The 13,869-nt window shown below is 40.3% G+C and overlaps 1 protein-coding gene across 1 annotated transcript in view; it reads right to left on the minus strand.

The window, feature by feature from the left end:
• Window positions 1–13,869, minus strand: part of MAP7D3 (MAP7 domain containing 3) — a 45,164-nt gene that overhangs the window by 27,326 nt on the left and 3,969 nt on the right. Inside the window, exons 2-4 of the mRNA XM_074601543.1 lie at window positions 4,025–4,126; window positions 3,121–3,201; window positions 1,537–1,700 (exon numbers count right to left, since the gene is read on the minus strand). Coding sequence (XP_074457644.1) covers window positions 1,537–1,700; window positions 3,121–3,201; window positions 4,025–4,126 — 347 coding nt within the window. The remainder of the gene's footprint in view (window positions 1–1,536; window positions 1,701–3,120; window positions 3,202–4,024; window positions 4,127–13,869) is intronic.

Here is a 13,869-nt window from a genome sequence, read left to right on the forward strand (position 1 = left end):
CTTTTTCCACCGTATTTGCTATTGTGCTGCTGCTTCTACTTTATCTAAGGACCGTGATTAATTAAACAAGACTTGGCTGAAGTAACAGACTACGTATTTCTTCATCCACTTCTACCACTAAATTTACAACTGTAGATGACACCTGACCAGCAAATACTGCCCTAAGATAGCTTAGCTTCTGTAAGAGTGATTATTTGCTAAAGTCAGAGTACAAAAGTCAAGATCTGTTTTCACTTTGTGCTTGAAAGCAAGGTTTACAGGTCAAGTGCACGCTATTTTCCCCACCTGCTGGATTCTTCACATATAACTCAGTGTACAAGGCCATCTTCCTCCAGGGACCAAGTGAAAACCAAGGTTAACACCAATCAAACACTCATCGGCTACTCCTTGTCTTCCTTGATTATTCACCCGTGTCCACTTAAAACATACCTGCTATCCTCAAAATTACTTGAATAAATGTATTATAGGCTTGGGGGCAACACCTCTTGAAGCATAAGGGATGCTTTTTGCTTAAAGTAGTCGCTTAGAGATGACACTGCACTGGACTGCAGTCAAGGCCCACCCAAGCATTTCTGCTTGTTCTTCAGCAATGTAAACTATTCCATGAAGTTCAAATGGAATATCAAACTGAACACACCCAGAAGCTGATTACAGATAACCAAACACCAGCATAGAATACTGCCAGTCAAAAAGAGTAAAAAAAAAAAAGGTATTGCTAGAACAATATAACAAGGGCTGAACTCCAAGGCAACAGCCAGCCAGGCTTACAGGCTCTTCGTCAATCACCCACAGCAAGTTCTTAAAACCAGCTTCTGAAAGCACATGTGTGTGTCATGCTTTTACTGCTAACACCCTGGAAATGAACCCTTCAGAACTTTGCACCACATTTAATACACAGTAGCAGACCTACGCTTCAAAGGGGATGGCATAACTTCATGTATTTATTTCAACTTTCAGCTTCTATCAATCTTGCCATGAACTCCGCAACTCAAATAGTGCTCTGCTGGTCCACGTGCAGTCAACGCAAAGGTAGAGTCACTTAAGAAGAGTCAACACACAGCTCAAAGCAGCAAAGGGTAACTGCACAACATATAGTAACAAATCGTAATTTAGAAAAAGTGAAAGAATGTGAGCCTCTTAGGCCACAGCGGGGCTCCCAGGAAGCAAGGCACAGAATTAAGGAAAGTCTAAGACCTGTGGCCCATGCTGATTTACAAACAGAATCTACAAAGTGCGCTGAAAGGAATCTAGAAATCTAGGAATACAGGGTGGGGTTTTTGCTCATGTGAAAAATAACCAGTGGCGAAACAGAAACCAAAGCTCCTAAAGTCCCAAGTGCCTCAGGGATAGTTAAAGCTAGGCTGGGATGGGGAAGGAGCACATGTGTCTATATAGTGCACTGTACAGATGTGAAAAATATGTTCTAATGACTTCACCATTTCCATAACTTTCTATTTCACAGCATTTCAGAGCACGTTAACGTAGGAAAACAATGTAGGAGTTTCTTTAAAACTATAAAACTTCGATGCGTAGTACCTTTTCCTCCTCTATTTTCTGTTTTCTCTTTTCTTCTACTGCTGCCCTCCGTTGTTCCTCTTTCTGCTTCTGTTCCTTTAGCTTTCTCTGCCGTTCTTCTAACTGTTTTTCATACTGGAGTTTTGCTTTTCTCTCCTTTTCGAGGATTTGTGTCTCTTTGGCAGCTGTAAATTTTTTAAGAAAAACTTAAAGTCAAACTTAACTATTCATTGATATTACAACGCAACTTGCAAGAGATTACCAAGCAAAACTATCACCAGTTAAAGCTAAAATATACAGCAAGATTAGCTTGCAGTGCTGGTTGACACTGCACATGATGACAAACCTGTCAATTCTGTCCCCAGGTTGGGTAGGAACTAGATCCTTTCCTGCCTTTTACTGTCTAGACAGGAATGTCAGGATATGCATATACCCTACATTAAGCATATACTTTTCTTGCCACCGTAATAGTGAAGTCTGTATAAGTAAGTAGTAAGTTGAGTATCAAAGGGCAGAATTTTCTCTGTTGCGATTTTCATTTTTTTAGAACAAGATACAACGAAAAGATTTAAAGCACCAAGTGACAAGATCGGAAAACCCCACAGTTATTGCATCTGAGTTCAAAATAGTTATGTCACTATCCTCCGCAGCCTCCACCTAGGAACAGCTGGGCGCAGTTTAACAGGAAGCTTCAAGTCCTGTGACAAAAAGCTAGTGGTTGAATGCACAGTGGAAGTATTTTCTGTGGCTAGACAGAAGAAATGAACTGAGAGACCAGATAATTACACCAACAACGTATAGGCAGTATCAACATATAAGGCCCCCAAATACTTCCGAATTTATATGCATCCTAGTCCTACCCTCTCTCTGTGTTAGGATAACACAATCTTTCCTGTTGCTGCGTGTCTTTGCCTTTATGTGAAAAACAAACATAGAGGCCAGAGAGACACAACTCCTCACAAGCTGGGAGACCAAGACCCAGGACTGCAGGGCATGCTGTGACCTTTTCATCTGCTGCTGCACACGCATGCACTGATTCACGTCACTAACAGCATAAAGCTGGGCAAGAGCTGTACTCTCTTCTCAAGGTCTCTGATTCTTTGCTAAGATAAAGCATATACTGCTGACACTTCGATCCAGGAGTCATTTCAGTGTGCCAGGAAACAAGGGAAGCAGTGTTCAAGGCAATCAAGCCATTCAACCAGCTAAATCTTTTTTCTGGTTTTCTCTGAATCAATGTTCCCCAAACCTCAGTCTTCAGGGCTACAGAAAGCAGATCTAAGCTAAAAATTATCATTTCGGAAGTGTTTTTGTTACAGCTTTCAATAAGAAATTGGCTACATTTGCTTGGTGGTCACTAAGAAATGGAAGCTCAGAAGCGACATACAGCTTCAAGAAGCTAAAAATCTCTGGAATGTTCTCCTCTCAAATCTAATACTTCTCCATTCAGATTCAGAGATGGTCACTGATGCAAGACTAAGAGCAGACCTTGTCTCTTTTCCCAAGTAAGCTGAAAAAAGTGACTGAGCAAGGAATAAGAGAGTAAATTATTCCTTTATCACAAATATTTTAGAAAATTTTATTTTCAATGAAACATGAAAATACCATGTTGCTTTTCCCGCTCTTCTCTGCGCTCCCTGGCCAGTCTTTGTCTTTCTTCTGTTCTTAGAGTGGAACCATCTATCACTGTCAAAAGAAAAATTGAAGACACATAATTGTCAGTCATTTTGAACACTCACATTTAAATAAAAAAGCTGAAAGTCTGTACTATCAAAAGGATAACGGAACTTCCCGAGAGATAAATACCACCAAAGCACTGCACACTGTATATAGAGATTAAAGACGTCATCTGAAAGATTCACAGGAAGCCAAATATCCTCCTTTTTCCCCTTTCCATTCCCCCACAACAACTAATCCACTATTTTTAATAGATGCAGCAGAAAGCAGACACAATACGAAAAGGCCCAATGCATACAGTCAAAGGAAAGCCTGAGCAGATGTCAGACATGTGTGATAACATATCCGAATTCAGCTCTGATCCTCATTCTTGTACATATTAATTCCTACGATCAAGAATTACAGGGATCTAGGAAAAGTCAATCTGAGAACAGATAGTTTACCCGCCATGACAAATTCAAAGTGCTGCAGAGTAGCTAGCTTGCAGGCTAAGCAGAACCAAGACTGCTTAAGTCTTTGCAGGTATAAAAATTTGGATTTCAGCAAGAAGTGAACTGGTAACCTGTCCAGAGCACAAAAAAAATCATTTATCTTTGTTGTTACATCCTGCTGAAAAGACACGCAACTGAACTCTGAGCGAGTCAAGAGCAAAAGCCTGCCATCAAAACCAGATCTTCAACGAACCTACAAACCATCTACCAGGTGCTTTTTGCTCTGATGCCTCCTGAAGAAAGAGCATCAAACTTCTTTTTAAATTATGTTTTACTCATTCCCTACTAACTCCCCCTTGTGAACCCAGTACTTCATTAAGAACAATGAACAATAATTATACCTGGTTTAGTTGCTGTCTTTATATTTATTGAGGTCTGGACTGCAATAGGGCTAACGCCACTTTGGCTTCTTCTTTCTTCTGCTATGGCTTGGGCTGCAGCAACTGTGAGAAAGAATCATTGCAGATTAAGAAAAGCTCCACAACCAAACCTCATGAAATAAATATCTAAAATCAAATACATAAAATTCAATAAATAAAATACAAAATATGTAACACTCGATTAGCACTGGTAGAATCATATTCTGATGAGACGCAAGCAGGGAAAGGTTTATGAAGAACTTTCATTATTTTATGACATGAAGCAGAAAGCGGATTAGCTGCATGAAGTAAACTATTAAGGGATGCTTACAACGTACTTCTAAAACTGGATCTTCAAAAAGAAATTTTAATTATAAATTAGACTCTAAAACAGTAATTTGAGCATTTGTGCAGAGACCCGTTCACCTTATTCAAGTTTCACCAAGGTGAGTACAGCGAACTGCAGGGCTACGACTCCCAGTTAATCATACAGACATGAAATGCTAGCAATATTAATTTCACTAAATAACAAAACCCATTAAGAAGTCAGGGAGACTAATTTACCGTATCAGTTTCCACAGATTTTCTTTCTTTTGCTATCAACTTTCACTTTAACGAATCCCCTTTTAGGGTGTGAAGGTGACGCATTAGAGGGAAAGCAGGCAGGGCACCCTGTAAGACAGCATCTCCCCATTTTCCTGCGCAGCTTTGAACAGGGGTGTCCTCACGGCAGTGACACCTTGTTCCCACCTTGGCTGACAGAGACAGGGACATCAACTCGGGCCTTAGAGAAAAGCCCAACTTTGGGGGCAGCAAGAGAACACACTATGCAATTAACCAAACAGGAGAAAGTAGAAGTCACTTGCTTTAAACAGAACAGGCAATCCACAAAAGTAATGGATAACGTACCGTGATCTCAACCATAACAGACAAATAGTAGAAAATTTTGTGTTACATTTTAAAAAAGATGAGAACAGATTTGTGAATGATCTCAGGCTTCCCTTTAATAGAGCAGTGCAGAACGCACAGGAGGAAGGAAGCGTCTCCCTCTTCTCCACGCATTGCCATGACAACTAGTTGTGTCATGGTAATAACCCTCCCTAAGGCTGCGCCCAAGGACAATCACCTCAAAGTGCTTAATCCCATGTGATGTCAGCAATAAATGCCGATTACAATACTTATTCAGCAACTCTAAATTGTCACCCGCAGCTGTTGCGATGTCTTGAATTAATTTTTCATTGCAGCCCCAAACAAAAGTCTTTCTCAGCTCCATCCCGTACATCTCTGAGGCGCTTTTCAAACAAGTCAGAGACCAGACCTACTGCGACACGGTAAGATTACCAATGGCAAAGAGAACAGCTAAAAAAAAAGGGCTCACTGTAATTTCACTACGTAGACCAAAAGTTGGTCAAAAAGCTGATTTTGTACATTGTTGTGTGTCATGTGGATGGGAAACTAGTCCAAAAATTCACCAAGTGGAAAACAACAAAATTGTATATTCTCAACACAGTTAGACCTGAAAACAGCCTGAGGAAAACCAGCCCACTGCAGGATTTTCTGAGAGCAAAGCTATACAGCCAGGGCATTTATATCCAACGACACCTCTGTAAATCACAACGGCTGAAAGAACAGAAGCTTCTTCAAACACCACTGAAAGTTAAGACAGATACCGAAACCCAGCTGCATCTTTCTCCAGTATCTATGAGGATGGGAGGGGAGATGGGGGGCGGACAGACAGACAGAGCCAATGCCGCCCAGCCCAGCGGGAAACGAGCCCCACAGAATAAATTCACCCCACACCTACACCCGGTGTGGTTAAGACCAACATCGGAATTTTGCCTCAACTCTCCAAGTTTAAACATCCAAATTTCCGTAACAAAGTTACAGTAAGAAGCAAGCTGCAATTTAAACAGGCACAATATTCACCTTATTTTACTTGCAGAAGTATTTTACTATTAGAAATCTTGCCGAACAAACCAGTCATAATGGGTGTAGGTCATTATGTATTTAATTCTGCGTTTAAAAAAAAAACAAACACTTGAATAATGTTCGTGATTAGAAGGCCCTCATATAAAAAATGTGTCATATCTGCAAAGCAATTAGTCAGTTCATCTTAATTAATTAGTTAAGGTTGCAGAAAATTACTTGAGGTTGTATAGAACAGGAAAGCGGGTTACAGAAACAGTACAGCTTGCAAAGGACACAGAGGTGAAAAAAAGTCTAGAAATACTTAGTCAAAGATTTTGTATGTCAGGGGTTTTTTGTATGTCAGTTAAAATACTTACGTTCACTGCTTCAATGCTTCATTATTTGCACACCTTCATGCCACACAGAAGCAATCCATTTAACTAACAGAAAGTTAGAATGAAAAGTGAACTGGGGATTTGAATAAAAGATTATTAAAGGAGAACAGCCATTGCATCGGATGCATTCCTAAGATGTGTGAGCTCCATTTCACTAAGTCTCGGGTCAACAGACAGGTTTTATGGTCAATTTATGGTCAATTTTATGGTAAATTTACGATATGAAACTGTGATTTTCAAAATCCACATTCTACTACAGTAAGAGAAACTGAACTGCATACTGTTATGCTCTGCAACCTTTAAAAAAACCACAGATTTTATTCTGCTTTAATCTTAAATTTTTTAAATATATTTAAATACTCTTTGCCTGCAATTTTTTTGCCTGTTTTTCCATAATAAATGTAGCAGTCTGCAATGCTGAGAATAATTTTCACAAAATCTAACTATCTGTGTAAAATAAGCCTAATACTTCTGTAATTAATCAGGATACTCCAGAACGGGAAACCCGTTAACAACCATTTCACTACGACCTGTGTCATGTGCGGTATTACTGGGGGATGCCTTCGTGGACATATTCAGCAAACTTCCTGAAGAAAAATTCTCTTAGAGGCAATTAAATCTCATGTCTATTCCGAGCTTCCCCTCCCACTGTAGTCACTAAAGGCTTTCACAACTATAATTTGTGATCAGCATAATGTGTGTGCTTATTTTACAGTAGTCTACCTTTAAATACTTCAGTTAAAATTAATAAAAGTACAAGCCACACATGTGGCTAATAATAATATTTGCATTCATGCATAATAAAACAGGGTTATTTGGAACAGAAAATGGTTAGGTAATTTGGGAAGCAGTTTTACTTCTGCACCCTCATCACCATTTAGCACTATGTGTCTGGCCAAGCGTATCATGGATAAACCAAACCAACGGAAGCGCCAGGAACCGGCTGCTGGAGAAGGCACCATGCCAGAGAAAGCCAACTCTCCCTTTTCACCTTCCAGCGCTGGATCCTGCTAACCGTGCAGGTACGGTGCTGCCTCCCTCGCACTGAGCATGCCGGTACTTCCCTTCGCCGATTGGGTTTCCAATATGCCCTGAAGAGACCGGTGCCAAAAATAAAACTTTATTTCTATTTCAGTCCTCGCACTGAGTTAATACCCTTGGTCCTTGCCAAGACTTTCAAAGGACCCACACAGTTGCTGTTCTTAGTAAACCTCATTAGGGACTGAAGCAGCTCTGTCCCTCTTCCCAGCAAGGTTTAAGGCTTCCATCCCATCCCCTCTCCCAGTATCTGTGACTGGACGGGTCCTGCTCCACTCACCCTTCCCTTCCCCAACCAGAGAGGAGAGCAGAACATGCTGACTTTCACAGCAATCCTGCTCCTTATGATTTAATGACTCACCGTGCAAAGCAAACAAACAAAAACATCCCAGACTAAGCCTTTGAAACAAAAGTTAAGTCTCCTGAATGTTAAGCGTTGTTATGAATCTAAGTGGTTTCATAAAAGTTTAAAGCAGGTAACAAGAAGCCAATAAGCAATTCATAAACCCAAAGTGGACTTCCTAGCGAATTATCTGATTTTAGAGCAAACTGTGTCAAATCTGCAAGATGCCATTTTTGTCTTGCTCCACTTGCAGCTACTGTTTGTCTAGCAGATAGTAATCCTTTTCAGTAGCGCTGGTCAGATACTTTTTCTTGTAATAATTTTTGTCCAGGCTTTCAGGAAAGATGAGGGAAGTCAGCATTCAAGGTTGAGATTTCTGCACAGTGTCTTTTAAGCTGATTTCCACTCACTAATTAACACAGGTTAAGACAAACGGATGCAAGATCATGTATTAGATGCTTTAAAAAAAATCAGGTATTGGTTTTACACCATTACTCCTTGTTTAAAGGACACCAGAAGGAGGATGCACTCTCACACAAACAGGTGGACAACACAGAAAGCTTCTAATGACGAACAGAAAAGCCCTCTCTGTATGTGTTCCTCTTTTCCCTACTTTCCTCCTTCTTTCTGTCGTTCCCGGTTGATCCTCACGTCCCATCTTTGGGCTGCAAGGACTGACAGGCTCCACAACCAAACACTTGAGCCTCCCAGTAGGCACCTTCTGACAGACCAGCTGGAAAGCAGATGGTTATCCTGTTTTGTCTGGGCAGTCACCAGATGGGAAGCACACAGATCTCCAGAAAGCAGTGGACGCTGTCTCTCGGCTCCAGCAGGCCAGAAGAGCTTCCTGTCATTTTATCCTTATTCCAGACTCTACTCACAACACTTCCATTCCATATTTACTCCCCTATTTCGTTACTTTTAGGTGCCTTCCTCCCCTTAAGCCCATTTCTGCAGTTAATTCTATACAACAATCTGGTTTTCTTCCCAATGTTCAAGGCAGTTTAGGATGATTTCTTCAGCGAGCATCAATCCCACTGGAAAACTCCTGACACAAGCATTCCTTTGTAGTATATGAATTAGCAGCTCCACAAGTAAGTATTTGAGACATATTTGCAAGAATGTAAGTTTTTTACTTATCCTTAAACATCCACACTCAGCTTAAGAGCTGGAAACATTAAAAAAAAAATACTAAATCATTAACAAAATACTACTTATTTCTTATAACGAAACCTACATAGATATGGCTGAAGCAATCTCAAGACACATTACCGTATTCGTTCAGCCTAGGGCATGATCAGAGGCACACCAGGAAGGTTGATAGTTAATTTGTGGGTTGATCTGTTTTTCCCTAGGGGAAGCACATCATCTAAACCAAACTTGAATGTAATGCAAGCACAGAGCAAGGAATCAAAATTTGTCCTTAAGCGAACTGGCAGCCATCTCCAAAACCTTTCCACAGAGATGCTGTACTATTGTCCGACAGCCGCATCAGGTGCGTACCACCCTCAGTCCAAGCACTATGGCGTCTTACTGATTCCTGCTGTCACTTGTATTCTCTTATTTCAGCCTTGCTCACACTGCTCAGCCAAGAGTTAGGCTTCTCTCTACTGAATGGGAACAATGCTTAAAGAGGACAAAGAGATGTCACCAACTCCTGCAGAAGCCATCACAAGGCTGGGAAGAAGCGCTGCCTGTTCTGTGTACACAGGGCTGACAAGGTAAATCCACTCCCTTCTCTGGAAAAGACAGCTGGCTTCACAATTTGGGGTTCTTCATTAGTAAGGTATGTTACTAATCACCCCTTGAAAGAAATAAAACCGAACCATGGCAGACATTCTATTTTCCATTCACTCATTGACTTTTTGCTGCCTTCACTTTCCCCTTTGCGACTCTTCTTGCTCACGGTTCTCCCTCACCTTCCCAAAGGGACTAGAAAAGGCTTTGCATTCTGCATGATCCACTTGTCACCCCCCCCTTTTTTTTCTTTTTTTAAAAGAACAAAATCTTTCACCAATCTCCTTTGATACAATACCACGATTTGTACAAAAAGGCCCTCCAAAGAGGACACTTCTCCAATTCACAAATTCCCAACTCGCTTATTCCCAACTTGCAGATTATTTCACTGCTCTACCTGGCATTAGTTATTAATCTGTTTATTGCATTGTGCTTACCAAGCTTATCTGCACAATGACCTCTCTTTAGAGCCGATGCTTCCTACACAAAGGGTACAGACACCTTATAGTCCCAATTGTGTTCTTTAGCAAAAAGCCATGCAGTGCTCTTGTTTCTTTGCTGTCTAGAAGCTTAGTAAGACACAGCCACAGGGAAGCCAGAGGTTTGGAAAGGCTGGAACGCTCATTATGTTTCGCAGTGAAAGAGCAAGGCACTAAGGTATTTGTGCTCTCCGTAAAATTCTCCACCAGAATACATTAAGGCTGCATTTTAGACGTAAAGAGAATATTTCTGCACAAAGTTTCTGTGGGTTGGCAACTACAAACTCTTCTCACCAACAGCAAAACAAACAGAAACTGCTTTCATCCACCTTGAGTGATTTCTTTTAAAGATACATTAGACACTGACTGTAATGCTGATGCAATAAACTATGACTAGAAGTCCTTTGTGAACTTTCCCAAGTGTAACAGAAATCAGTATTTACCTGTCTCTGCATAGTGGAAATTCCAAAATAGCCTAATACACTGGACTAAAATGAAAGCAGTTTATGTAATAAATATGCCCTTACATCATTTCAAGTGGATTCACTGTGAAATGTAGTAGCTATGTGACATTGTGACGTAACTTAAATGCTTATATATAAAGATTTACATATTTTTTTATATTATATATATAAAGATATATATTATATATAAAGATTTTACAGATTAAACGCTCCAAACCTGACAGAATTAGACACAGGTTTTACAGCTACCGGATGAAAAAGGTCAAGTTGTGGAGTTTCAAACACGGAGTAGAAGACTATTACTAGCCACTTCGCTGTACAGATAGATCATTTTCTTTCTTTACTAACACTTTCCAGTGCTTCAGGCTCCTGGAGTAGATTAGAAAAAAATTAACGTTTTTTTGGTCACTCGCATTGGTCTGGCTTAACAGATGTCAGAGCAGTCCTGCTTTTAACCTGCACTGATCAGTTTAGTTCCCACCAAAGTTTCAGCTGAAGTGTCATCAAAAGCCAGACAGCCAGAGATCAGCTAGTTCTGCTTTACTCCTCCAGCTCTGGCCTTAAACTGACTTCTGTTCACGCTCCTGCAGTGTCACGGAAAAAAGTAACTTCAAGACAAACCTCTGCTCTCTCCTCCTCTTTCACATCTGCTTTCCGCATTGTATTATTTCTTTCTTTTATATTGTACTGTCCCTAACGCTGGAAATCAGCTAACTTCTACCCGCCACTTCCCCCTTTCCTGAGCAGTCTGCTTTCTTTTGCTCACTCCAAGCATGTTCTTGTAAATGCTTTTGTCCTCTTGTTTGCAGGCTGGCTATTGTTTAGTACACCCAGCCCAAACAATGCCAGCAAAGAACACAGCCTAGCACTACAAGTCACAACTAACTTGAGACAAACCCTGTGAAAACACCATTTTGAGCTTTCTTTAGATGGAAGGATAATAGCTCCTTTACATGGTAGCAGTGAAACCTACTGCTTTTGCCTTTACACTTGATGAATTTCTTATGGCAACTTCAGAGCTCATTCAAACACTGTCTCTGCTTCAGAAGAAGAAGGACTGTACTGGCATTTACCCCCAAGAGACCAGACTCAAATCAAATCACTCAATACAGTCATGCACCAGAACAATCTAAGACACTAACAGCTCTTAAAGCAGCAAACCCACTGGTTAAAGCAGGACACAGTGGTACAAAACGTAAAATGAATTAAACTGCAAGTTTTCTTAAAACTGTATGCTTAACCTAACTAATTAATGCTCTGAGGCATTCCACTACAAGTAACATAAGACCACAGCAAAGCAATCACGAACCAGTCTCTACCCCAAAGAGCTTAAAGAATGGGTGAATGAAAAATGACAAACGGGTGTAAAAAACCCAAGCAGGATAAAAGGGCAAAAGAGACCAATAAAGAGATTATATTTTTGCTTAATTCATTACCTAGTGGCAGAAAGTCTTTCAGAGAAATCTGGAAGCAAGTAAGGCGACACATGCTGATCCGGTCTGGAGACAACCATCCTCAGTTTCCAAGGTCCAGAACACAAATTACATATCATTCATCAACACACCGCCACAAAATTATGCTCCTTTAAGACATTCTCTTGGAAAAACTAAGCAGAGGCTAAACTTTCAAATGAATAACTGTGTTCTATTAAATTATGTTCTTTAAGTATAAAGATCTCTACAGGATTTCTATGTTCTTGTAGCCAATCCCTCTCAGACTTGAGGGGGAGAATTTTAACACTTGGAAGCTTTAAAACACTTGCCCAGAGAAGGTGATTCACAGGCCACTACAGTATCTTTGCTCCCTCCCAAGATTCAGGTCAGTGCATTTAAACAGTAGAGGGTGTCCGTAAATTAAGAACCAGTTAAGCACTCATAAAACAGTATTTTAAGAGTTCCCTGTGAATTATGAAGACAAAAAACACTATGAGGAAAGACAGAGGTATTCTGACCACAGCTAGCAGTAACTGTTGTCTTCAAAGGCAACTTCAGTTGTGGATCCTTCGCCTAGAAAGCAGAAGTTCAAAACTTAAAAAAAAAAAAAAAAAGAAAATAATTTAGAAGTAAATAAATGTCAAGCAACCTGGACAGCCTTCCTGAAAAGCAAACGCTTGTGTCCACTGAAGTAGACTGAACACCACAGGCACATGGGGTGGATGGCTGCGGCACAACGCAGGGCAGCTGAGGCTTCTCTTGCAAACAAAACCACATCATTCCTTGTGAACATTTGATTTTTCTTCCATGAATCCCACACTCCAAACAAGTTAATCACCAGCATCTAGAACAGTTCTAATTATTGGAGAGGCATGTGCGAACCCATCGAAAGCATATCATCAATTAAGAATTACCTGGTTGTAAGCCACGTAATTGGAAGCTAAACGGTGCTAATTTATTTGTGGTAGATCAGGAATTTGAAGTCCCTAGTTTGTTTTTAAAATATTACAAGTCATCTGATAAGTCATATTCAGAGAAGTCATTAAAATTGCATGCTCAGAATTTCATTTGTCAGGGTCACAAGGTTCACAAGAGGACTACAAGCGCCTCCAGTTATTTAATCAAGTTTAGAGACAGACAGCAGCATTTGATACCCCTACAATTATGACTAACCCAGAGTATTTGTCCCATTTATCTCATAGGAACCCAGTGCTTTTCTTAATTGCTATCTGCTTTATTTTTGGTCACATTTTACAGCTATGCCCAGTTAGGGATGGCACAAGCCACAGCATCTCCGGGCTCTCACCATTAGAGTTATGATCCTTGCAAGTCATTATTTGTTTAATACTTCCATCTGAATTGAAGCATGGAATCCAAATCTATCGTCTGTAATTTTAACACATGAAGAAACATGTAGAGAATGGAACATTCTGTATGGGAAATTTCCAAAAATACGCTGTATATGCACATGGTTTGGAGATTTCTTTTTTGCCTTACAGCAAGGTGGATATCTTTCCTGAATGCATCTGGAGAAATCTCAAGAATTTAAAGTTTTAAATTAGAATAAAACTTTTTTTTTTTTATAAACCATTTACAACTAGAAGTAATCTTCAAAATGCTAAGCACATTGCATACATCTTTATGAATCAGCATGACATTATCCCTACTCTGTACTACTGCATTTCCGTGAACAAGAAGAAAACGAAGTTAAAGCCCATAACCACTACAATTACATTAAGTTCTCAGCCTGACTTGGGAATGTTCTCTCTCACCCCTGGGATCTACGTGAAATCCAATTTATGTGCAGTTCTTTGCATTTATCACCTGGGCACTCTGTAAAGCAGCATAACTACTACTTCCATGCAGGGAAAAAAGACGAAGCACAGAAAAACCTTAAAGACTTTCTCCAAAGTCATTACGAGTTTGACCAAACAAGAAACTGAAGCCAGGCCTAGTGAACAGCAGCTGAATGCCCTGGTCACTGTGCCACCTTGCTCCGCAGATGGCACACGTACAAGTCATTGGTACAA

The sequence above is a fragment of the Larus michahellis genome, chromosome 9 (genome assembly GCF_964199755.1).
Source record: "Larus michahellis chromosome 9, bLarMic1.1, whole genome shotgun sequence".
Lineage (NCBI taxonomy): Eukaryota > Metazoa > Chordata > Aves > Charadriiformes > Laridae > Larus > Larus michahellis.